Below are 27,130 nucleotides of genomic sequence, written 5' to 3'. Positions count from 1 at the left end.
TCCCTGCCGGATGCAGTTTGGACGATCCGGTACTTTATCGCCGCGCGCAGATAACTCAGACGTAGTTTGATAAAGTTAACAGATATAAGCATTACCCAAGTCCGCTAAATATTTGCGTAAAATTACAGTTGCTACTCGTATACAATAATAACGTATTTTTAAGTTAGACAAGATGAAATGAGTAAACTTGACAAGCTGTATAAGACTGTTGTTAGAATATCGAACTAATCGGGATTTCCTACTCGAAACAGATAACTTTACTCCAGATTGGGAATAAATTATTCAAGAATAATTCACTGTCGTAAAAGATTTGTATCTGTTATAAAAAACACAAGTAATTAGTAATTTTGATTGATAATATCAATCAGAGCACGCAGAAAAATTACAGACTTTGATTACACACCCTGTTCGTTCGTTCGCGAAGTAATTTTGTAATAATCAAAGATACGTCTAGAGTCTAGAACGATAGAAGGTCTCATCTAAGCTTTTCCAAGATGCTTTCGCCGGTGTCGATCTTGACTGTCGACTCACCGGCCGGGAGAGCTATCGGCGATCAGGACGGACGCGAGAGAACTCCGCTCGCTGTCAAGATGAATATCGAAGGAGGAGCGGGATGGGCGAAAGTTCACGGCTGGCGCTTTTTCTTTTAATCGTGATAACGTTCGCGGAATACCGTTGCGAAATGCCAGCGGGGCCCGCAACGCAAGCGCCCTCGTGTTTAAAGCACGCGCCGCGTACGGACGTGCGAGATTAATCGCGCCCGACGATAAATTAATTCGTTCGCGCTATTTATTAATTCTCTGGATATTATCGCGCGGACGATTAATTAAGTCGCCGGGCGTGCCTCTTTGCGCGCTCGGTTTCTGTTACACCGATCGCGCCGTGATCGATGCCTTATTAATAACGATCGCGGAAACCGGCGCTTCGCGCGTTCACTTCCGCGGTTCACCACGTCAAGCAAATGAGTTAACATACTCAAGAAGCACGTGTGTATATATATTAGGAAGGAAGAAACAGGAAAACAGGATTACGTTGCAAAAATCGGATTGAAGGACGTGCGCAGGAACTGCGTACTAACAAAGTATGCTAATAAAGTCGATCGCGCTCCGGCATAATATCACTCGATCGTACACGGCACGTTTCTGGTTTGCATCGGTAATTCAGGTGTTCTAACCATGGCGCGATCGACGGGAGAGCGCATCGGAATGTGCAAATATATAGCACCTATAATTTGCGGACGGGACCAAGTATCTCGGATATAATCGTTAACATATTTCAGATCGATATAATGTTGTAGAATCGCTTTCGCACTCTCGTCCCCGTTACTTTATCGCAATGCCGTTTCAGCAAATACGCGATCGACCAGAGATGACCGTAATCACAGAGACAAATGAAACAATATGCCGAAAAAAAAAGATCGCTATCCTCCTCGGCGAACGATCGACAATGATCGAAATTGCGCTCGATTCTTCGTGTCGGCGCGAGTGCTCGAGTCACATCGATAATTGAATCGCTCCGGACGGCGTTTTATATGCAGCGCGGAAATATTTATTGAACTTGGTGAATAATTTATGTGTCACGCCAATTAATTAAGCACGCGTCGTTCGATAGCCGGATAGTGTATCAACGTAATAAAATTTCCTTTAAATTTGATTATCTCGACGACGCATTTATGCAACTGTAAAAAGAACATTGTTACTGTTTGTAAGAACCGCACATTCGTAAGAAACGATGTATATTTGTAATAATACCAAATATCTGCATTCTCTCAGTGTCATTTAAGAAACGAAAAAGCGATCGATGGAACGTCAGAGATTTTCACAAGATTCTTACTTTATATTTCTCTGTAATTTTATAATCATATTTCTAGCTATCGCTATTTCGCATACCATACGCAGTTGACAGGATAGCATAAATTCACACGGAATTTCTTGAACCAAACTCCTCTCCTGCAATAAAATTCATTGTTCTTATCTTCCTCTTTAAATAATATTTATTAGAAGATCTACGTCGGGTCGCGTGTTGTTGGCTGCAACAATTTTTCCTAAATTCCGCATTCCGCAATAATAGTCGAACATTCCGTGAAACGCCAACGTCTCGGACTTTGCAATATGAGTTAAATCGAATCGGCGGATGTGTTCTCGAACGGCGCGGACTGTTACGGCTGCATATTCATCTCCGCGATATTGCGGAAGTACAGCGGAGAGGCGCGTATTGTTAAATCGAAGAACGGATCGCGGAGTGCATCAATATTTCTTACCGCTGACCAGTCACGCTTGATTCCGTCCGTCCCGAATAATAACGCCTCGCCGCGCCGGCTAAAAGTAATTTCGTACTAACGTAAGAAGCGAGGTGAGGAAAGGGAACGCGGGTAAAAAAGAAATATCAGGTAGTGTGAGAACGCGGCGATGAGAAATTATAGATTAGACGAGAAATAGCCGTACGCTTTGCACGACTACATTTTTAATCATTATCTTATTCTGTAAGTGTAAATCATAAGTAAACAATCAATGAGTGGTGGAACAAACGTTCAAAAGTATGCATCTTCCTACTTAAAGTGTAACGCGAGCTCCTTCGGAAGGAGGCGACTGAATTAATCGTCGGGTCAGGCCTGGTTAAAGCAAATTATTCGAATTAAATTGAGTTGATTTCAGTCAAATTAGCGTGTACGCGAGCCGCACGCGAAATCACACGTTGCAACGCCTCAGTCGAAGGCCTCGATCGATCGTCCGGTCGATCGGTTTTGATCGACGCGGAGAACCCGCATCGAACCCGCCCACTCAAACCGGTAACAGGTTCCGCGCGTCCCGTCATATGACGCAGCGAGCAATATTTAAACATTCACGCGCCTGATTGTGTTTCGCTGCCGAACGTGTATACGCGCACATGGACGCGACGCACGAGGACAAGCCTCATGTTTAAATACATGCGGCGAAACATAGACAGGTTATCTACGTAACATGCCGACGGGTATAGGCCGACTTGCGCAGGTGCTTTCCTGCAAGTGCTCGCGGCGATATATCGGCGTAAAGCGCGAGGCACGGCGAGGCACCCTCGAAGGTGAAGGAGCCAAGCGCCTTTCGGAGCGGGCGCGGGCGGCGCGCAGGCTTCTGTCGCGGCTTCCGCATTACGGACGAGACCAACGATACGATCGCGCGAATCTGTCGTCAGACGTTAAAAGACTCAAAAGTCAGTTTGGGCAAATCCGATCCGCCGTACGTCCCACGTTATAATTATATCACGCGAACGTAATCTAAATAAAATAAGCAAACATGCTTAATCAGCTTAATATAATATGAACATATTGCTCGCGGAATGAGGAAATGAGGATAGTAGATAAGTAATGGATATTAATGATTGGAATTAATTTCTCTTTCTTTCTCTCTTTACCTTTCCTCGATTTCTGATAAAATCTTAAGCTAAAATTGGGTCAAAACATTGAACTAAAATTTAAGGTCGTGGAGAAAGCATAGCATCTGTACCGCCAGTTGAATTTTACGATATATCAAAGATATATCAAATCCATTCTTTCTCTCTCTCTCTCGTACGCGCCACGCTCGTTGGTTTCGTGAATTTATGCGCAAGGCCCGACGTATATTGGAGCTACTTAAATTCGCGCGGTGCGTAATACGCCGACGGGTATGTACGCCGACAACCGCAGGTGCCTTTCAGGCGCTTGCAGCAACGCATAAAATATATCAGCGAGACACTCCCGAAGGTGAAAGAGCATTTTTTTTTTCGGGGCAAGCGGGACACCTCTCGGAACTTCCGTGTGAACGTGACACGCGCGTTCGTACGATACGTCACGTTTTATATAGAGATTCTTTCATCCGCGGGGTTTTTAATCAGCCAGGGAGCTAATTTTTCCCTTAACCGTTTCCGTGATCATCCTGAAAAGTCTTTTAATATTCCGATGGTATGTCGTATATTCCGCGGTTTCTGTATTTCTACTTCCATACTGCCTTGTTATAAATGTCATTTGTAAAAAGACGTCACCGCCTTCTGCATTGAAAATCGTTAGAATTGCGCGATTTCTGGCTTTGTTGTACTTTCAGTGCCTTTACATCGCACTTTCTCTCCCTATCTGTACAATCTCTATCTCTTTACCGTTTTCTCTCTTCCTTCGTCGTCTTGAAAAATATTGTCTTAACTGTCTGAACGGTAATTTTGTAGGCTCTCACGAGAATCCTCTCGCGATTTATAATTCATATTACTCACACGAATCTATGAGTCATGTTCGGGACGCACACATCTCCCTGTACAATCCTCGCGGTCGAAGTAGGACGTCAAAAGGTTAACGGTTGTATCCGCGTGTATAAGTTGGATTTTATCGATACTCGAATTGAGAATCCGTCTGAAACAATACCTGTCTGTTCAAGGCTAAACGAAGTACGAAACTGTAGTGAAACTGATTCAATGCCAGCCGTGCAACGGCGTATAAGTCGAACGGTGAATTCGCCAAACTGTCGTTAAAGAAACGCGTATAGAAATTACGGATTATATCAGATAATCGCAAAATGAATTTTAAAAAACTTCACAGAGGCAACAGTTCGCGATCATTAATTCGATATTTAACTTTATATGAAGTATTTAAAGCTTATAAGCTTAATATCTCTCTCAATAGCGCTCTTAATAATGAGCCTTTGAAAAAATTGAATCCAGTCACATGGAATACATCAAATGAGATAGGATTGAATTGGACTCATCGCGATCCAAGACATCGAGTCTCAACGTGGCAGTAAGAATAATCGCAACATAACACTTGCATATGTACATGACAAGTATGAATCGCGGTTATAGCACTTGGTCAAAACTTGAAACGTGATACACGAGAGTTAATTTTTCATTAGCAATTCAAACTGCAACACGATCTTCAACTTATCCTGAAGATATCGAAGATATTATAATACAATTACATAATATTTCAGTGAGTAACGAGTTAAAATAACGCCTGCCGTTGTATCTCACCAGAAAGAAATGTGACTTTGCAATTTTTAACTTATTAATGCTCGCGGAGGTTTATTATTGTTCCGCGCCTCGGTGCGCTCATTATCCGAACGCGTTGTCAGGCGCCCGTCTTTTCTTTGACGGCTCGCTACGCAGGTAATTTGGATCCAGAAAACTTAGTAATTACTATGTAAATCGGCCCTCGCTTTATTAAGGTCGTAATGTATGCGTCTTATTTCGTGCTTGTTACCGCATACCGCTGCAGCATGAATGTGTCCGCCAAATTGGTTCGTACGTGTGGGTGTAATTTGCAAGTTATTGGGAGTGGCCCTTTGGAATTATGGTACAGTGACGGTAAATAAAGTTAGTCGTTTGTCAAAAAATTGATAGTGTTTTGACAAATATTGATGAGCAGTGGAAAATTATGGGGCAAAATGATTCTTGACGCGAAGAGGGTACCAAGAAGATTAAATAACGCTGAAGAAAATGTCGTTTCTGTGACATTTCTCTTCCGGCAGGCTTTTAATCTGGCAATCTTTATATATTTTAAGAGAACGTGTTGTCGCCGATACCTTTATGCGTGAATTGGTTAAATAATATGATAACGTCATAAATTTTAAGAAATATTGCAAATTAACTAGAATAGTGTGTGTGCGCAGGAATTATGAATTATCAAGCACTCTATCGCTTACAATTAATAATCAATTACAAAAATTATTCTCATTTCTTCGTTTTTCCTGATTTTCTTTTTATGATAACAAAGAATGGAATATTTCCACTATATAATATTCGTTCTCCGTAATACAAAATTAATTCCGTTATAAATTAAGAATTCGCAAAGTATAGTATAATCTTTCATAGTGGTATAATCTTGAAATGCAAAAAAATTGGGAAGACCATATTTCGCCAAGCACTGCAAGTTAAGCGCTTAGGAGACAAGCACGTCATCATGGTGAAAACCTCGGCTGCTTAAAACCTCATAGTAAACATAGCCTTTTTTGTTCCACGCCGCCCACGGAATTTTTATAAGTCAATACCGCAACGCCTTGCCACTTTGCCGAATATATTTAACAAAAACTCTTAAGACGTTTCGACATACTTAACCGGAGTGGTAAAACTTGACGACTAAACGAATGCTACAACAGTATGCAAGTAGCAAAACTTTTGTTGAACTTACTTTAAGAAGTCGATGCAAGAAACGATTTGAAAATTAGAAAAGAAAGAAAGATATTTTTCGCGTGATTTGCATATCAAAGGCGCGGGATCGCGGTAGCCACAGAAGTAATCGCTTTGCTGTTTTACAGCCAAAAACAGGCGAGCCAGTTTATCGCGCGCTTCAACTCGCTTGTCCCATTTTAACAGAGCCTTCACTCCCTCGTAAACACGAGTGTCAGTCGCGTGCTCTCGTTTCGCACCGCGGAATGCAAAAAGTACGGACTATGCCGGCGTTTCGACAAGGATGGAGGGCAAAGCGCAAACGCGCTAATAAAATGACCGCAGCGGCGGCGGTGGCGGGACGGCGAAGAAACGTATAGGACTACAAGAAAGATTTTACGACGACTCTTACCCACGTTTATTATCCTCCACTCGCGCATACTTCAGCGGCCGAAGCTACGTCTGGTTAAAACTCCCCGCGCGGTTGCGGACCGAGCGGTTGCAATCGCTCGGTCTGCAAAACGGCGGAATATCTTTCATATGCACGCGCAACGACGGCCGAGAGATTCAAGAAACTCCCTAAAGATCATGCGAAGTTAAACGGGTAACCTTTTCGCTGCCACCCATCAAGCTGCCCCCCTCGGGGAAATAAAACGAAAATCCACGGCTATTTCGACGCGTCGCCTGTTACTTATTCGCTACATGAGCTAACATTCAAAAACTGGACGGTAGAATCCACGTGTAATCGATGCAAATCCCTCGCATCGATAAACATCGGATTATCTCACTCGCTTTCCGCTAAGGCAAAAAAATTCGCCTTAGTCTCGACTGCCTTTTGTATTTCTGCGAGGGGGTCTTTAAACGGGAACGGATATATATTCCGCGGCTACTCCGCGGTCGCTTCGCTCTCTAACCCGCGAGCGTGAACTGGTAATATAAGCGACAGATGCCGTATCGCGACGTATTTTACGTTTCGTTAATATCCCCTCAGTGCTTAGAAACGGCGCGCTCCGGTTTCGCCAAGCGGAACGAGATGCGCATCATACGGAATATATCGCCGCTCTTCCTCTTCATTTATCTTCGCTGCCGCCGCCGCCGCTTCTTCCACATGTGTACCTAATTCCGTCCGTAGATCCTACCGCGAATGTAATATAAGCGACACGCGCTGCAATCACCGCGTATTTTATTGTACGTCCGCGTTACGTTTAACTGATGCTGCGGTTGCGGACGGAACGGCCGCGGTCGCGGTCGACGAGCGATACCGGATATAACGACAAGATGCAGAATGCAACTGGGTTTTTCACAGATGGGCGAGCTATTGTTATATCAATGAGAAACCTATGGGATCACTGTATTTTATGTACGTACAGTACGTAATGCAAAAAAAGACATTCCTTTCCAAAAGTTTTAAAAACCGGTTTAAGTATTTATGATTAGAAATGAATAATTTATGTGTATTGCATTCTCCCTATATTATACCCATCTTGAGACGGATGTTGATTCATGCTAAACGATTCATTCGTTTGATGATACGTGAAGAGTGTCAGTAAATAACGGCTCTTTATTACCGCGCTTTGTGTTAGGTTTAAATGTAGATTTAAAGATGGGAACTGTAGCACATTGAATTAATATATAAAATCATCATTATAAATTATAAATTGAAATATATGTACATGCATAATATAATTTTTCATTTGCAAGAATTGTTAGAGAAACTTGTCAAGTTTGGAAATTAATTTTATTTCTTTATATTAATATATTTTATTATATATTTTATAATTATATTGTATATATAATAAATAATTTAATGATAAAATGGTAATATGTGTGAGAAAATAAAAATATAATTTCGAAACTTGAGAAGTTTCTTTAAAAATTCTCGATAGCTATCTGTCCCAGCAATGAAGGAGAAATAACTGAGAGAGAGACTTGCCCGGCAACACAGAATCTTAATGGCATCTCAACATCAATGTAAGCGTTAGGTTCCTGACTTGGTTGGCATTAAGGCGACAGATCCTAATGCGTAGCTCGAAACTGCTACCCTTATCGTAGATAACCGTGCTCGTCGTATTTCAAACGCGGAGGATTAAAATTCATCTTGCGCTATCAAAATTCACTATCGAGAGATAAACAGCGGCCAACCGTGTGTTTCTCTCGCTGGTTTAAGCAAGCGCAAAAAGGCGAGCCAAGTGGAGCAGCCGGACTCTATAGCTACCGGACTCTAACGCGCAACCGTGGCGGAGATAAACCGACGATCGTAATAATATATGGCGCCGGAGTAAAACGCCTGTTACGCGAATAAATTTGCCGGCCGCGCGTAGTCGTTTATTGGGTTCGCCGGAGGTTACCGAGCCGCGGATGTGTTTGCGCGCCCTACGCGAACTGGGATTTAATCCAGATCTTTATTGCCTCGCGGGGAGAAGAAACCTATCTCCAGATATGCGGGGGCGGAGAGATGCACACCGGGTACGACAGAGAGTCGCGTTAAGAACGCACCGTGTCTTTTCGAACGCCGATACCCCTTTCTCCCCCTCAACGCTGCCAAACGAAACGCGCTCGATATACTCCGACGTTTTTTTTCCCCTCGGATTCTAAGAGGATTTGCGGGAATCCACACCGTTCGAGAGCCGCGCGAAATATTCAGCTAAACAGCTAAATCAGCTGGTCGCTTTGGATTATCTGACATCGTACGCGTTGGAACGGATTAGGACTTAGGGTGTTACTGTGCATTATCTATGGTGGCAAGAAATAATTGTCGACAAAATTTCAGAATGGACGAAGAAAACTCAGTTCGAGTAAAATTCGAAAGTTATACATATGTACTACTTATTAATTAATTATATACATGTCTAATTTTTTTGTAAAGAAATGCAAGTGTCTTTTAACAAATCGCGTATCTACGTTTTCTTTATGTAACAAAAGAATTTGTGTTCTTTCTCTCATATATTTACATATTTTGCATGCATTTTTTTTCCATGCAAAAAGTACTTTTATTGTAAATAGAACGCAAAGCATGAGTTCGATTTCCAATAGCGTGCCGGTAAAATACGATACGATCCTTAGCGTCATCGAGGGTATCAGGCCTGCGGAAAGAATCCTTTAGTAGCGAAAACCAACCGATGATTATGCACTTTTTATTATCGCCTATAAGTTATATAGTGTTTCCCCCTCAGCAAGTTTCCTGGTTGCCACGTGAGAAGTTGAACGCAACGCGGCAATTTCGATAATCGCCCGCAATAACCGCTGGCACACCATTCTCCTTGTATACATAAAGCTGAAATTGCGATAATTCACGCAGGGCTTTAAAAGTATTATTAAACAAGCATCTCTGATCCTGCGTAGATATTCATCTATAACTTCATTGTTGCCTTCGTGATGCGTATCTGCATCGGCAAAAGACTTTGTGTAATAACTCAATCCTCGCTATGGGAAAGAATTTATAAGTATATGCGCGCGGCGATACCTTTGCATAGATTATTTCAAAGGTTGAGGTAATTGAAAAAAATAAAATTATATAAAAAAAAACCAATACTGTTACCTGTTGCATTATAAAGAATACATTCACGTATTATCATGAAAATATGTAATATATATATGTACACGGAGAGAATTTTCTCTTAAAATTTACCCTGAAATCATGGTAGTTATGGGACATGTATACCACCAAGAATTTTATGCGAGCTATTCCGATTAATATCTACCATAATAAAAAATGTTAGTATCTATTACATTAAAATATAAAATATGTTTGATTAATTTTACTAAAATACATCTAGGAAATTTCAATAATTTTTCAAAATTTATCAATCTGCTTGGTAATTTTTATCACGTTGTTTTTAAAATGACTTTTGTATACTTTAAAAATTCCTTGGTTGCCAAGTTGTCCCAAGTTTGTAGTAAATTTAAAAGTAAAATTTAAAAAAAAATTATCTCCGTGTATATATATGTAATACATTAAAAAGTCTAAAATTAAAATGGATTTATTAATTCAATAAATATTAACAATAAGGAAAGATAAATAAAAATTCACAAAGACGAAGATAGATCGATCGGCAACAAATAATTTTATGAATCACAGAAACAATATAAATTTTCCGCTAATAAATGCGAAAATTCTCAGACTGATTGTGAGATATCGCACGTGTATATGATGTACGGGGAAGATTTCATATTCGACTGATTGTGAGTAATAATGGTGGTTCTCGGTTAAATGATTTACAAAAAAAGATCGTAGCGTATGGGACGTTGCGATATGGGATATTAATTTTGTCAGGATTCGCCGTCTGTATACACGGAGTTCGCTTCGTCGGAAATCGCAGATCACAGCCGCGGTGGGATGAAAAGATGAATTAACGGAGATGAAGCCTTGTGACCTTGTCTACGGTGATAGGTATGTGACGCGCCTACAAATAAAAATTCATTACGCATAGATAAAGTCACGAGTCTCACGATTCCCGACGTTATGTCATAATCATGGATAATTCACCGCATTCTAATACAGTATATTGAAATAGAAATTGTGCACGAGACGATGTGCGACATACTCGTATTCGCCCATTTCAAAGATTATTTTAATTTTCACTCTGGTCATACACGTGAAACAAAACTATATAATAACATTATACTATAAAACGTATGTAAACAAAGTTATGTAAATGACACTTAGCCTGGGACGCGCATTATACGATGAATTATGTTGCAAGAAAGATCACGTGAATATCGAGATAAGGTTACAGACAACCGCATCGGAAAGCGCGTAATGAAAAATCAAAGCTTGGCTATTACGTCGCAATCATAAGGGTCAGACCGGTGCAGGTGTAACAAAGCTTCTTCAAGAGTTGTTCGTTACGTAAGCGTTACGCAAGGCCGGCAAATTGTGTTTTTGCCAACAAATATCAAGGCAAGGATTATCGTAGCGGCGTCCGTTTTTTTTTCTCTCCTCCGGTCGACTTTGATGCGCGCCCACGAGACGCGAGCGACGTCAATAACCGGAAGCCCGTAATTTCGCTGATCGATCGCCTTTTCAGTGGCGTTACCGTAACCGTCTATCCCCGGGTAGATCGCACCGGAAATCGCACGCGCATCGGCGCGGCGGCGGCACGCCGGATTATCACTCACCGGGGATTTCAAGCGCTATCTTCAAGAAGTTGCGAACAATATATCACGGTGCGCGATGCGAGCGATCGTCTTGCACCACCTATCATTATCCGCGCGATGGCCGGGGATGATTTATCTCGCGGTCTTTAAACTACCGCGTTTCGTGCTTGAATTCTTTCCGCAGACGGTCATTATGCTGCGCGAGACGAAAGTTCGCGGCGACAGTCGTCGCGCGAAACGTTTAAGACTTCACGAAGATTGATCTTTAATTTTAAGTGGCTTTTGAGGAAGAATCCCGGCACTTGACCCACCGCACGCGGAGTACATACACAGAGTGTCCCGAGATCTACGACCTCAATCTCAACGACGATCCTCGGAGCTTTCCTCAAATGAGACGTCGCGCTAATAATTTCAAATTGTGAACCCTAAAAGCCGTAACGAATGCCTTCTTCATCCTTTACTCTCAAAAAAAGTTGATTTTGTATTTGTCGAAAGTTCTAAACGTGTAGTCCGAAGCACCCTGTACTCGTGGATGCGTAGATAATTATCGCAGGAAATTGGGACGCACGATAATGTGAAACGTGACATGCTGAAGATCAACGGCATGTTTATTATAATGTACATTACGAGAGAATGTCCAATTTTAATTTTATAGTTTGCGTTGTGGACGATGTTATGCGGCGGTTTCTCCTCTTAATGGAACAAGATAACGGCACTCTCCTGTGGCCATTATAATCGGTAGCTGGTAATAATATCCAGGGAATAAAAAAAGTAGCGGAGACGCGCAGCGCACATAATATTTTAAAAAGTTTACATTAGATTGGAAGAGTATATTTTCTGATGATCTCGAGACAATCTTTTCTCAGTGGCAACTCGAACAAAATCTGTATTTTGATAATTTTAATAGGCTTTTAACGTTAAACAACGATAATTAAATATAAAGTTAAGATTTCGTTAAAATTGAATTGGATTTAACCGAAGAGCAAAATAAACCTTTTTATCTATACAGCTCTTCACCCAAATTTTTTCTTCTTTGACACTAATTGCCACGTATAATTATGCTTATGAATCTTTGCAAAGAGAGAATCGAATCCAGCTTGGTTAAAAAGCAAATCGGGTACGGATACAGAACGCATTGCTAATATGGACTACTTTTCTCCAGAATTATTTATTAAATTGTTTATTAAATCAGGGAGATTACGAGCTCGTGATATTAAATACCAGCAATTAATTAAAACTTTTAATCGTATACCGATGTCGATAATTACGTTGATTATCACTCATTTATATTCGGTGCTTAATGTATATATTTACCATTGCGATAGAAAACATCGTTACTGAAATGTTCTTTTTTTTCCTCCGCGCGGCGCAATTATAAAACGAAGTAGATAAATAAAAACGTGTAAACGCACGATAATTGTCTTAATGTACACGCTATTATCCAACAAAACTCGGAGTGAACCCCGCTGAATTATTTGCCCGAGCGTATTAATTACCGTTGCACGAGATCCCGCCTTGGGATCTAGTCGCAAAGGTATGAATTATTGAAATTTTATTGCGCGCGGCCGTGTTCCTTGTTTCTCGCGAATTAAAGTGGCATCTCGTTGCGAGAGGTTGCGAGGTTCGACCCATCATGAGAGAGGGTCGCGCATACACACGTACACACAGAAAAGACTGTTCGCCGCATCGTAACACACCTTCGCTGTACTTGCGCCTTCATGGTACGTGAAAGGCGCATTAGCCTCACCTTTAATCGCTCGCAAGTCGTCGACGCGAAGGCGATTACCTGCAGGCCATTAAAACTGTCATACGAGGGATCTTTCGGCGATCAATTGCGGTGTTTACTGGCCTCTTAACGAGACGACATTATCCACGTTCAGCGAGCACGGGGCTCGACGGGCCTCGATTTTAGCGCGCTGTACTTTTCGGTGCTTTCACCTCCTACGTGTCCCGTCAACGTTCGCAACAACGCAAAATTGAAATGATTTGCGTGTTTTAGAGGCTGCGATAACCGATGATCGATGCGCTCGCCGTTACGTCATTACTCGCGAAATTCGATGCGACAGCTTTCTCGACACACGTCCGCGCATATAATTTCCTTATTGACGATTACTTTTGTTATTTTCTGTCTCAGGGAAAATTTATTAACTATTTATTAAAAATAAATAATTATACAATACTGTATAATTCTCTCAATGGCACATCATGTCGAGTTACACTGGCGCGATGGTGGCCTAATCGTACGAATCTGCATTATTTCACTATATGTTATTAATCTTGCTGTCCAATTATATTATTAACTATGATTTATCATTATGGTTATACCTTTGCGCATGCTGGCATTAAGATTGCGCGATAGCGCTACGTTGCTACGTCGAATTATCAAAGTTTAAGTAAAGTTGGTTACATTTAAGAACTCCAGTACGACGTGAGCGAAGAAATTTATCGTTGATAATTTGTCAATATATAACGTATTTATGTATTATTGCTTCTTCGTGTAGTAATCAATAGGAAAAATATTAACATTTCACGGGATGACTTTCCCTTTCCTAATACGTGATCTGTACAAGATTTTAATTTAATTGATTTTCTAGTATAAATCTTATATTAATTAGATTAATTAAGATTAATTTAGATTAATTCATATTGATTTAGTAGATTAATTTAGAATTTTAGATTTAGATCAAAGGCACAATTACTTTCCTAAGTATAGATAACTCGATATATCGATTTCCACCCGCAAAAGGTTAACGGTGATCATTAAAACTAGACGCTGGAATTCCCTACCCCGAGAAAAGAGACTATTTCCCAAACGTCGTCGGTCACGAAATGTTCGCCGAAAGAACGTCGAGCTAATCTTCCCTCATCACGTGCACGAGAAGCGTGAAGCTACCTAAGGTAACTCACGGCATCGTTAGACACCGCGAAAGCGCCGATTCCGAGGATATAATTAACGACACGAGCCCGAGTCGGTAGCGAAGGATAATTTTTTTCGCTCGCGCGGCTGCGCGCCGCCGCCGCCGCATCGACTCGCAAACGCGGTTAATGGAATACCCGATGCTGCGCTCCACGGACGGACGGTGGGATCATCGGCGTAGCCACCACGTGCTACATCGAACGCGCCGCAATACGCCGGCACCCGTCACGTCTCAGGATCGCGCACTCGGATTTTTCCCGAAACCCGTTTCGCGCGGCGCGGCATCGCGACCTCGCGTCAGGCTCATGTCCTACGACGTTGCCTACGCGGCTTGTCATACAAGCCGACCCGCTCGTTCTCATTCTCAGGTTGATCCTTTGGCAAGGGAAGGATCATAATAGCGAACGAAGAGCGAAAGACGAGCGGTGTACTCGGAACGATCGTCCGACGCAACTTGTAACAATCGAGGATTGTACCGAGGATCTCCATCGAAATGATAATAATCTTTCGACGATCATTTTTAAGATGATGATCGTCCGTTACCTATAACGAATACACCAGTGCAGCAATCCCTGTCATATTTATGTATTACAAATTAAAATAATTCATTCTGAGATGTATAAATAATAAATCAAAAGCTCTTGACATTCGACAGCAGTGATGGTTAATTTATTAAGCGCTCGGTCATTCCTGCTCAGAGATTTTGTATTCCTTTTAAGATCATAGTCAACGTTATTGATTAACGACATTAGACGCGCAATTAAAATACTAGCTATCTTTCAGCCTGATAAATACAACTCTCCTTTTGATAGCGGTACCTACTCTGTAGAACACGGAACGACTGTACATAGACAATAAAGTCATTAAATTTATAGCGCCGAGAGAAAAGCTTAGGCAAACAGTAGAAATGCGCATCGCGTTTTGAATCACGTCAAGACTTCACAATGGGAATATGTAATGCGAATAATAATCGCTCGAGAAGGGCACAACCGGCGATGCAGATCTCCTAAAGCGCGAAAGAGCACGCATTAATAGCCGCTGTATTATTATAGCCGTGGATCCGAGCATCTGATTTGTTGCCGAGTGTCAGAATAGGATACGTTCGCGGACTCTGAAACAGGTATAACCGTTGCGTAGGCGGGCACGTCACTCGACAGCTGCTCTCTCTCTCCTACCACGTGAGAATTCCGTCTCCGTGCAGCATGGTTGGAAATCTGTTCGCCAATGTGACGATAAGGTATATCAATATAAGATACAAGTATCGAAAAAGGAAAAAATACATTTCTGCGCAGACAGGTTAAAAAAATGAGAAAAAAACGAGAGCATGGTTAAAAATATCGGTGGACTGTATAAATATCGGTGATACCTGTCGGTGAACTATATACTTAAAATAATAGTCACATAAATATGGTATGTTATGCAATATTTAATTTCCAATCTAATCTTCGTATCTTAAGGTACGAATATTTAAATGTTTGAGCTCATTTTCCGTCAATTCCGCAAATACTATAAAGTAAATAAAGAAATAACGTTTAATGACACTGTTAATGCATACCATTGGAAATATTTTTTACACCAGGCATGTAAAAATACCAACGAGAGTTATTTTTGCGATTGCGACATCTAATTATATCATCGTCAATTCGGAATTCCATTCGGCGTGCGATTCGATATCGCTAAAAGAAAAAGACAGACTCACGTCGTCCCTATCCTCCCGGAGGTCGTCGTCGGGACTTCCCTCGAGGACGAACCCGACCTCATTGTTGTTTCTCGTGAGCGACGGCAGCTTCCTCGGCGTCAGCTCCTCGCCGTCCGTGTCTCTCTTGCGTTTGCCGTGCTCGTTAAGCGCGGCCTCGTGCTCGTCCAACATGTCGGTGACCATCAGTTCCGACTCGACGCTAGTCGGGGATACGACCTCGTCCAACGGTGACATCGTCGTCGTCCGGTCGGGTTCGCCGGCCTCCAAGACGGACATGGTGGACTCCGGGGTCCGTCGATGATGCCCGCTACCTCGCTCGCCGGGACTCGCGCAGATCCGACGAGATAGTCGCCGGCCGCCGATAGGTAACAGCGAGACACCGACACTGGCCAAGTGAGTACGGACGCGGGCACATAGAGCCTCCTTTCGCCTTAAAATCTCGTTCGTTCCGCGACTAATTATCGGAAGTCACCAGAGATATCTGTTACTTAATCCTGGAATTTCAATGAGCACGCCATCGTCAATTAGAGAAAAATCCAGAGGTCGAACCTGTGCCAGTTTGTCGTTGCTAATTCCGACGACAATGATGTAAGGATGGTTCAATAATGAGACATGAGAGCCTCGTGTATACACTTCGTGTTAAACTTCAATTCGTTCGATACATCTCATGTGTATCTGTTTGTCGTTACGGTCGGCGAACAACGCGTATCATCCGGTAATGATTGTTTAATGAAAGAGGAATGCGCATAAATCCGCTATCGCCGTTAAACTTTGGCCAATTACGAAGATCCGATTGTCAGTAATATCCACGTATACGTTTGTTGGGTCGCATCGTCGGCGGCAATCTCCTCTGATTATTCCTTGATGGCATAATGATCGTCCATTAACCGGATAAACTTGGTTTATTTAAGAGAAATATCAACAAGCGCTCGCGCGGTTCAAACCGCAGAGTTGCGCGTCGTTAGCGAAACGTCGTTCCTAAGGACGTCTCTTTTTCAATTGGGTTTCGCCTTGACTCCACGATTAAATTTCCATACACGATCCAGGCATTAAAACTGCCATTAATCGTGGTGATGCGCTTCTTGCGATCATCGCTGTTTGATGATGTCTAATTTCAGTCGCGAACAAAACCATTATACGCGGTTTGCTCATACGCCAGTTTTACAATAAGTGGCACAAATCGGTGGCGCGCTTCACGCCGTGAAACGCACACGTGCGCAACGCCTTCCTAAAGAAAAATTGTCGCAAATGGAATTCTAGTGTACCACTGCTATGGCAAGAAGCTTCGGAGTATCCATAGTGACGAGCTACAATGGCACTGCTGCTATAATTGTATGCAAATTCGCTGTCAAACGTAACTTTCACTATCGCTGAAGAGCCATCTCAGGAGGAGACTACGCTGTTCTACCGACGCGCGTTATGTCCCACTCAATTAAGAGAGCTCAAACGTCAACGTTATTTGCGAACAGCTGTCAGCGCGCCGTTCGCCGGACGCTTCGACATCTCGATCGCGCGAGGAATCGCTTTTACGCGGTCGTTTTAGCAAGACTTCGATAACGCAACGGAGCAATGCGAGGCAAGATTCGTGCTGTGCGAGCGCATGTCAATCACGCGCGCAGCGCGATAATAATCTGCAGGATATTATTGCAATTTTGACCAAAACAAAGTCGCGGAATCTTGTCGCGTTCGTTACGCGACAATCTGTCGCTCGTATGAAATTTTGTCGCGTTAAAATACGCGGGGGACAGTTCAATGCCTCAGATCTTGCGTCACCGATCGCCTCCGGATCGCGTCTCGCGTTCACGCGATGCGTCAGCTTTCGAACGAGTTTCGACGAGGCTCGTTTCGAGACGATCGTCGAGGGGGACGACCTCGCGCCTGCCTGTGCGCGCATTCAACTCTCCGGCTCCGCGCGCGATACGCGCGATCTCTCCCGTTCCGCGTTTTTCCGCTAAAGCAGCTACGATCGCTCGATCGGATACGTCGACGCGTAATTAAGCGGCATCCCGTCATCAAGCACGGATTTTCCTCGGATGTAGTCACGTCGCGCCGTCATTCAGGCCTTCTTTTTCCTTTTCGCCGTCAACAGAATGACTAATGAATTTGAGAATACGTCGGAGGATCAACGACGCGATCTACTTGCGAGTCCCCTTCGATGTATCTTCGGTACCTTCTTGGAAATTATTGGCGTCTCCCAACGGCATCCAGTGGCGTACGCTCGCGTGTATCGAACGACGCAGAAGCCGCGGGCAGCCACCGAAAGTCACGTGGCAGGCCGGTTTCCGCGGTGCGAGTCGGTGCCGGCTTACCGTTCTCACAATCGACAACCTGGCCGCTCGACCCGGCCCGATTTCACCGCGGAATCAAGACGCGGACGGTGGTCGGTGACGAGATTGCCGTCCTCGATCGATCAACGCGCGCGGCACGCAGGCATGCCGATATCCTCTCTCGGCTTATACGTGAGGCCGATCGTGCTATTCGATCCTGCGTGATGAATCACGCGCATCACGCGAATCTTCAAATTCTTCGTCGCGCGAGGCTCCCACCTTCGCCGGCAATCGTGAGATTCGAGCCTCGAAAATCTTCGGCGCTAATGGTGGCTGATTCACGCATTACGCACGAATCTTTATCGTTACATAAGGCTTACATAATTCGCCGTTCCGAAAGCACTGCAATCACCACTTTCCGGAATCTGTCTCATTTTGTAGCGGGAGACGTTGGCATCCGGCGAGGGCTCGATCGATCAATCGTAGACCACGTGGTCGTGCACTGTCACGTGGGGGCGGAGAGAAGGAGACGACGACGACCACGACGATGATGACGACGACGACGACGAAGATGATGATGATGTGACGCTGACGATTAATGAGAATCCGTACGGCAGCGGAAGGGGGTAGTCGCGGGAAGGGAGCACCGAATCAACCCGCGTTCTGTGAGGTCACTTTCGGAAAAGTCACCCGGTGGAAAGCTCGCGATACGCACTCTTTCAAACGCCCGTGTATTGGTCGAAGGTCGACGAGGACCGATCGGGCGACACCGCGTTGGCGCGCGCGCCTCTCGAGAATGGCCTAGAGGCGAAAAGAGGAAAGGATCTCCTCGAGTGGCGCCGCCCGCGGCAGGAGGGGGCAAGTGTCTCTCTCTCTCGCTCTCTCTCTCCTTCTCTCCTTCCCTCGCTCCCTCGTGCGTGGAGCAAGTGTTGAAGCTGTGCTCCACACGATATGCCCGGTGGACCACCACCATCACCATCGCCGGCGACCAACACCATCGCACGCTACCATCGCGAGTCGCTGGTAGTGCTGGTACCGGTGCGTCCGCAGGCACCAACACCATCAACGACGCCAGCTGTCGCGCTCTCCGTCTCGCTTCATCGCGATCTCGTGGCCTCGTCGACGCTGCTTCCGCGCCGACGAACGCCTCTCGAAGTCTCGAGCTCTCGTCCTCCCGCTCTGCCCTGCCAGGCCCCTTCCGCGTCGTTTCCTCCACCGCGGTGTTCCTCCTCTTCGATCTCGAGCGTTATCTCCGTTCGACCGTAGTCGGAGACTAGACCGCTCGGTGTCTCTCCCTCTCTCGCGTCTCTCGCGTCTCTCGTCGGACGAGAATACGCGGTGTATGTCCCCGAGAGTTGCGGATCGAGAAAGATCGTCGCGCAACTTGAGCGAGACGGACGGAGGGAGGACGTGCATGGATTTAACATTTTCCTTTCGGTGGGACGTTTGATGTTTCCTCCCGTTCATCTCGTTGCTTCTCTCTTCTTCCTGGTCGCCGGGATCATCGGGAGGGAAACGATCCCGCGGGGACGTGCTTGTCAATGAACTCGAGTGTATACTTATCTCGGTCCACGCTTTGTCGCTTCCTTCGCGGATGACGGCCGAGGCTGCGTGCGAGCAGGGCACGCCGATATCTAGCTAGATCAATTTATCGGATATCCGAATCTTTTTGGATTTGTTGGACTGGTTCTATAAGTAAAAGATATCTTCTTTTTTCTGCCCAGCATCTAATTATCAACGCATGTAATTCACAGGCAAAGTCCTTTTATTACACGCTGCATACATCGCGCGGTGGAAATAAGCGTATATAATTACCATGATTATTATTACGTTCAACTATAAGCTTAGTACAAGATCAATTCTGTGCTGCATTTAAACTAATCCGATAGTACTTAACATTACAATTTTATGTAAGTTTCAATAAATTCTATTTTTTTTACAGAAACCGTCATTAATTCTACTTCTCATGTCTTGCAAAAGAACATTGCGGAAGATGTTTTAAATTTGAACCGTCCATGTCTTCAATCGTCTTTTTTTTCAAACAAAGATAAATAAACATTCAACTTATGCGCCATTTATAATTTTTCAAGTGTATCCCACAATGCCAATCTTCTTTTATTACGCTGCAATAAATCTCGCCTGGTCACAACTAAATTCTTTCTCACGATACCGAATGGTCACTTCACTTCTCCATATTATACGACAGGTATTCGTAACGTTATCCTTCCTTTTATTTCTTCTCCCTCTCTTTTTCGTTGGCGCGCCGAGATATTTTCGTTCTGCGTGTCATCAGTTTACGGCGGCGCGTATCTTCACTATCTTCGTAAGAGGTATCGGCTCCTTGTCTTTCCACCGTCGCAGATCGTTACCGCAGCGATGTATGATCTGTCAGGTGCTCTCGAGCGATCCACGCCGATCCGATCTAACGCTAGATCACTTTAGACCGGTCTCTCTCTTTCTCTCTCGCTACCTTCGTTACCTGCTCTATTAATTAGCTTCGCGCACGTAATGCACGCACGGTTCTCGATGCTGTGCGAACGAAAGAGTTAACTAACTGCCGAGCCTAAATCTAATGGCGTCGTAGCTATAGACATAATTTAGTAATCGATTTATTTTCGAGATTGACTGTCGAGAAGTCTCTTGAAGTAAACGAGTTAAGTTAAATAACGACAAAATTAAGAAAAACTCGGAAGTTTATTACGCATTTATCCAATAAAGTGAACGATTGAGTACATGACGTTGAAAGCAAAATAAATATATCATATATATGTACGGTATGTCATAACGGTATGTACTGCCAACTATTGAAAATTAAAGATGAAGATAAAGAAATAAAACTGATGTATGTGTGCGTAATTGATAGGCGCAACTGTAATTAGAGGAAGGTAATAAGTGTGCAATCAGTCATATTCTCGGCATCGTCCGGCTTCTTTCCAGTATCGAAACTGACGCACGTGACGTCTCTGCTCTGCGTGTTTCAAGGTGCAATCGATAAAATGCGATTACACAGCGCGTCAAGCGTGACTTATGCGCGACCCGCACCATAGAAGGATCGGCTCGCTCCATCCCCATATACCACACCTTCCACCGGTGACTGATTATTTATACGCGAGTCGGTAAGATAATTGATTCCGATTGATACCGGGTCATTAAGAGCACGTTTAAATCAATGGCGGTCAATATAATAAAGCTGGGCAGGCTGGATCGCGTCGATCGGCATCGTTAAGCCGATCCAATCGGATCAATTTAGCGGCAAATGTCAACGGGATTATCCACGCGAATGTGCGCGAACGCACGCGTAGACGAGAATGCGGGACGCAGCTCTCTCGCGTGCATGAATTGTGAGCATTCTTCCATATATTGGCCCAAATGTGAGCGGCAACGAGGAAGAAATGAGACGCTCATTAGGAAAGAATGCGACGGCGATATGAATAGCGCTATATAATTCTAAATAACTGCAATAAACTCATCTGGAACACACTGCATGGTCCCTTCGCGCGAACTCACGTTGGGCTCGCGTGATCGAACACAAAAAGTGAGAACAGCTGAATAATAATGCTCCCTAAATTTTCTCATTAAAAAAAAAATAGAAATATAATATGCTATTCTATATATAATCTGCAAGATAGATGATGAGTGATATGGAAAAGATTCTGTAAGGTTTTCAATTTAAAACATAACTTTATTCGCCTCGATTACGAAAAAATTAGTTTTATTTTTATTAATTGAGATAATGATTTCTTAGTGACATCCTATGAGTAACGTCTAAAAAATAATATACTTTGAATAATATGACCTGTAAAAATGACGCCGGTGGTTTTAAAGCACGATTTGTCGTTAGTATACAGATCGATCGTAATCGATTACGAGAAGAGTATCGACGATTCAATTAATTCGATATTGTATTATCAAAATTTAATTAGTGGGAAATCAGTAACATGAGAAAAGTGTTTTTAGCCGAGCATATAAGCTGGACGCATATTCATAAATAATAAAGTTTTCGATTAATCCATTTTTATTTCCATATTCTTATTATATGCGCAATGAACTAATCACATTCTGCGTTTAAACATTTTCTGTGCATTTCAATTTCAACAATTTGCTATCGATTCGATTGGACTTTGTCATCATACGGATGACCTTTTAATTAACGACTTGTCGCTCGTTTAACGTTTCCTTTAACGCTGCTTTTACTTGAGTCTTTTTATCGTTAGAAATCGCTTGAATATTTACTCGCTACTCGGTTTTACGTTTTACGACTTCGCTCGTTTTTGCTACTTGCTACGTTCGCTTTTAAAAGCGAGGAGATTAAAAGTTGTCGATGGACGAGTTGGATGGGACAAATTCCATAAAAGCGTATCCGCGTTGAGTAAGTTGCGCAACCGTGTCGATTGCGTCACGCCGACGAAAGCACCGACGCGCCAATTTCTATAATCGCGCTGTAATTACGCGGAATTCGTTGCGGCGATTAATATCGCTTTAACCGAACGAAAATATTCGGGTCAGGTGAGGAGCGATCGGCGACAACGGGTCCGACGGGTGATACCGACGATTCACGAGAGACTGGCCCCCTCGGCATACCAAGACAGATCATTTCTTCCTCCTTCCTTCTCCCCCGCTCTCCTTTGCTGCCATGTATAAGCACCTGTCCTGACTGAGTGGACGATATTCTGAGCTTGGGTTCATGCATGTAAACCTGATGACTCTTTTCTTCTTCAAGTCGAACGTGCGAAAGACGAGTCGCGCGCGATTATTTTCCTCAAAAATATATTATTCTTCAGCAGTATGATTGTCGTAATTTATAATATTTCTATGAAGTCGTAAGAAAACCTCGATTAGTAAAAACTAAGTGTGAACATAAGTTGTACATAGAATACATATTCTACATACAAATTTCTATATTAAAGAGTATTAATTTGTAATAAGAAAATTTACGAAAATTTTTGTATATTATTTAACTTCACGATTATAAGATTAAGATTTAAATTGCATCATTATCTGACAATCTAAAACAAATTGGAATTTTTTAAAGTAATTAAAATAAGATTTATATTTCGTCGTTAAAGAAGTAGTCATTAATAGCAACGATAATACAATTTATGAAGTTTCTACAAACATATTTCTCATACAAGATGCAAATTACCGAAATCCTACGCTTGTTTCGTAAATAATCCTCGATAATCCCCTTCCTCTCTCTCTATTTTTCTGTTTCTCTCTTTTTATCTTCTGTCTATCTATCTTATATTTTTATCTCTTTCTCCATTCACCAGTTTCTTCTGGAGGAGCCGAATCCTTATCGCCGTATATACTAAGAATTCCTTGCTGCCACCCACGTGTTCAGAAGATCACTACCGAGAACAGCTACGATCGTCGACCACGTGCGAAAAAAGCCTCGTGAGGGATAGAGAGAAGGGGGGGAAAAAGCGCCCCGTCAAGTTATCCGGCGCGAGGCAGGGGCGAGGAGGAAGATACATTTTTCAGATTATAACCGACCCGTTCTCGATAATGCGAGTACGTCAGTGACGCCGAAAGGGACGACGAACGACTAGGAGCCTGGTAACAGTGCCTGGCATTCCCGAGAGAAATCTTTGAGCATATTTTCACGTCTATTCTGAGGGCGCGTCTCTGCCGGATGCAGATAGCGGCGGCCGTGTCGCGGGATATGTGGCCACGTATGGGTGGCGCACAATATCCCCCTGATGGTAAAGGCCATCCAACCTGCACGATACGACGTAATACACTCGCCGGGATAATATATTGCTGTACAAATGGCGCTACGCCCCGTCGCGTCCCGCGCGCCGCACGTATACCTGTGCTCGTCCTCCGCTTATCTCCGCTCGATTTTCGCGCCGAGAACGGCGACGGCAGCGGCGTGTCGTCGTCCTCGCCAGAGCGACGTCGGCGACGTGTCGTTATCGTGGGCGGCCGTCTCTCCGAACGAAAGCAAAATTAACGCGGGGCGCGAAATTGCGAACGGAGGAACGAATCGCTAAAGATCGATGCGCGTATCTCACGCCGGGAAAATATTCTTTATCTAAAATAGGAATTGCCGCGGTTCGTTTTCCGACGCAACAAGGGTACTTCGTGTCGTTAGGTTCGAAAGGCGTAATAACGCATATATAGCTATTGAGTAACGTGCCGCGTTGCACTTGCGTCATGTTGTTAAATTCATTAATATGATTTCTTGGAAGGCTGTCAGGATTCACCGGCGCGCCAGACAACCTGTCGAGTTTGTAGAAATAGGGCACCGGACTCTCCCTTTACGCTACGAATTACGAACAGATGAGATTCTATGAATTAAAGGAGGCAGCATGGCGCGCTCAAATGGGGAGCGATAGATAGGCCGAGATAAACGCGAGCGTCGACTACTAGAAATTGCACTGCCAATTGCGTGTCGTTGCCATCGACGTCGCGATCGCAATCAGCGGCGACGGGCCGCTCCGCGTGCTCCGTCCATACCTATTTCGCTCCTTATCCCGCAAGCTCGGCCAATGATAATGGCAGATAGGCGTGGCCTGTTGAGAGATTTGTTATTACAATCGCGTCTTCGATCACGCGATTTGGACCCGTGCTCGAGAGCACCGGGCCGCCACTCGCCACTACCGCGACGATTGCGTCAATTGCGAAATCGGCGGTGACGCGGTTCACGTTGTTGTGCCTGGCCGGTCGACTTATCGCCGGTTGTCTCGCGGAACGAGCAGTCGCGTTTATTTCCGTTACGGTCGACTTACAATTTCCTCTGAGGTGCTGTCAAAACAAACTGAGATTGATTGTTTTCCCCTTCACTATTCGACAGGCTTTCTGTCGGACATTATTAAGTTCATGTATTACTTATTGATAAAGAAACAAATAATAAAATCGTATTTTTTCGTGATCTCTAAAGTGTTCTCCAACATTTCTATTTGACCATTCTACGTGGATTTTTACTAAACATATCCTAAACACCGATGCACTAATTACAATTTTGCGAATTGTTTCTCAAGCTACAAAAAAAATCCGTAATGATACATTCTTTCTCGCGTATTCGTTGTTATTTAATTATTACAAAACGTTTACTACGCGATTTCAATTTATTTTATATAAAAATTTCTTTTAATAATTCTCTTAATAATTCTTCGGAGACTCTTCGATACAGACATGTTTTATTTTTTTTATAGACAATTATTGATGTTGAGAAGAAAATAGTTGAATCTAAGCACTGAAAAATCCTTGAGAGCCGCGGCGGAGATATAGAGAAGTAGCATCTAAGGAAGCAGTGAGAGAGCTAAAGGCTGCTGCGGCGGCTTCAGCCGCGCTCTCGGCAATATACTACTGCGTGTTAACATAACGAGACCAGTCACGCGATCGATACTATGTATGTAAAATGTGTCCCTCAGAACATCCATTTACATTCCAGATTCCATGAGGAACGACACAAATTGCCAGCACTATATCTCGCGCAATTAGATCGCGCACGCTAATCGTTATTAACTCTATCGTGTTATACTTCTTCGTGTTGTTAACGTTTGTTGCGCTCGCAAAACGCGCTCGCTGTCGTCCACGCTGACGCGTCGCAAAAACGAAATATTAAATCACAGCCGGGGATTGAATTTTCATTAACCGGTTTATAATATCGCTCTCGCGACGATCGGGATCACCTCTGCACGAGGCCGTTGTCGCGTATAATTGAATCCAGAAGACTTTTATCCGTTTTAAGTGACATTTTACATTTGTAATATTACTTGATTATTCCCGATGTCGCATCTAAACACTTCTTTTCTAAATCTGATACCCGATTGATGAATTCAAAGCTCGCTGTTTTCAAATGGGGAAATTTTGCAATTTTAATACAAAAAAAAGCACATTAATTCCGAAAAACAAGTGAACTTAAATAATGAACTTTCAGAGTCTCCAATGTTTATGAATTTTTCTATCTTATCAAAACTCGTTATTCTGCTTCGAGGTAATATTTTATATTTATAACGATATTTCGTATGTGACGATCTAGCACAGGCGCGTTAAAAAACGACAAATACACTCGGAATACACTCGGGCCATTACGGCGAGCAGCATCGTCCAAGATCGAAATCCATCCCGAATGGACCGTTTGCGGTTTCGCGAGCGAGAATAACGATATCAAGCGCTCGCTCGTGACGCATCCCTCGTTTTCTTGTTATTATCAGTAACTCTCTTTGCATTTCAATGTAATCGCTTGTACGTGCACGAACCTCGATAGTCTCCGCTTTAAGACGGACCAGCAAATCGATCGGTAGACGTAAAAACGAATCTGCCATTGGAGATGATCCACGATAGAGAATATCACAATGTCGCAAGAGCTCGTCCACTTCTCGATTTGCATGGGGAGTCCGTCGAGATCTCGCGGTCGTTGACCGCCGCGACCTATTTCATAAAGCTTGATAGGTCGACGATCAGGCGTGACGAATGTGTGACAGGTACGTATTTGCAAGTTATTAAACATGACGTATGTCTCCTTTTCAGGAACATAATAATAATAACAAGAAAGTGCCTGTCATCGTGATAGAACGGAACTCATTGACGCACGAAATTTCATCTGCCGTATACACCAACGGAATATGCTAAAACTTGTAACAGGTACAAGAGGGGAACGATTTTTGTACGGGCGCAGGGCGCAGCAATCAATCCAACGGATAGAATCTCTATTATTAATTTTAGATTAATTTCAGACAAAACCTGGCACATCATGTCTCTCATATAAGAATTCATATTATTGTTATTATTCTTAAAATATTATACTTATTTCAATGTAAGAATAAAGCAACTTAGATGGTATGGATATACGTGCAATAAATGAGAAATGAAAAAACTACCTAAACAAATATTATTATGAATATCTAAAAGGCGAAGGAAAGAAAGATGACCGCAGAAACTAAATGGAGGGAATACAGAAATACAAAAAAAGGGAATACAGAGGAAGAAAGGTTTAATGGAGGACTAATGTAACGACAGAAAACAGCGACGATTGAGAATCGGAAGATATCGGTGAATGTTATAAACTGATTGTATAATAAAATATTGAATTTACCTGTG

At 43.2% G+C, this 27,130-nt stretch overlaps 1 protein-coding gene across 7 annotated transcripts in view; it reads right to left on the bottom strand.

Moving 5' to 3' along the window:
- Positions 1-27,130, bottom strand: part of Tfap-2 (transcription factor AP-2) — a 207,943-nt gene that overhangs the window by 69,912 nt on the left and 110,901 nt on the right. The window contains exon 1 of one of the 7 annotated variants that reach the window (XM_071772103.1): positions 15,816-18,848. The exons of 5 other annotated variants lie outside the window; for them this stretch is intronic. In XM_071772103.1, coding sequence (XP_071628204.1) covers positions 15,816-16,091 — 276 coding nt within the window. In that variant the 5' untranslated portion in view covers positions 16,092-18,848. Of the gene's footprint in view, positions 1-15,815; positions 18,849-27,130 lie in introns of those variants that run through there. One more of the 7 variants, XM_071772102.1, reaches the window with a different exon arrangement.

This window comes from Temnothorax longispinosus, chromosome 3 (genome assembly GCF_030848805.1).
Source record: "Temnothorax longispinosus isolate EJ_2023e chromosome 3, Tlon_JGU_v1, whole genome shotgun sequence".
Classification (NCBI taxonomy): domain Eukaryota; kingdom Metazoa; phylum Arthropoda; class Insecta; order Hymenoptera; family Formicidae; genus Temnothorax; species Temnothorax longispinosus.
This window is presented reverse-complemented; position numbering and strand designations above follow the sequence as displayed.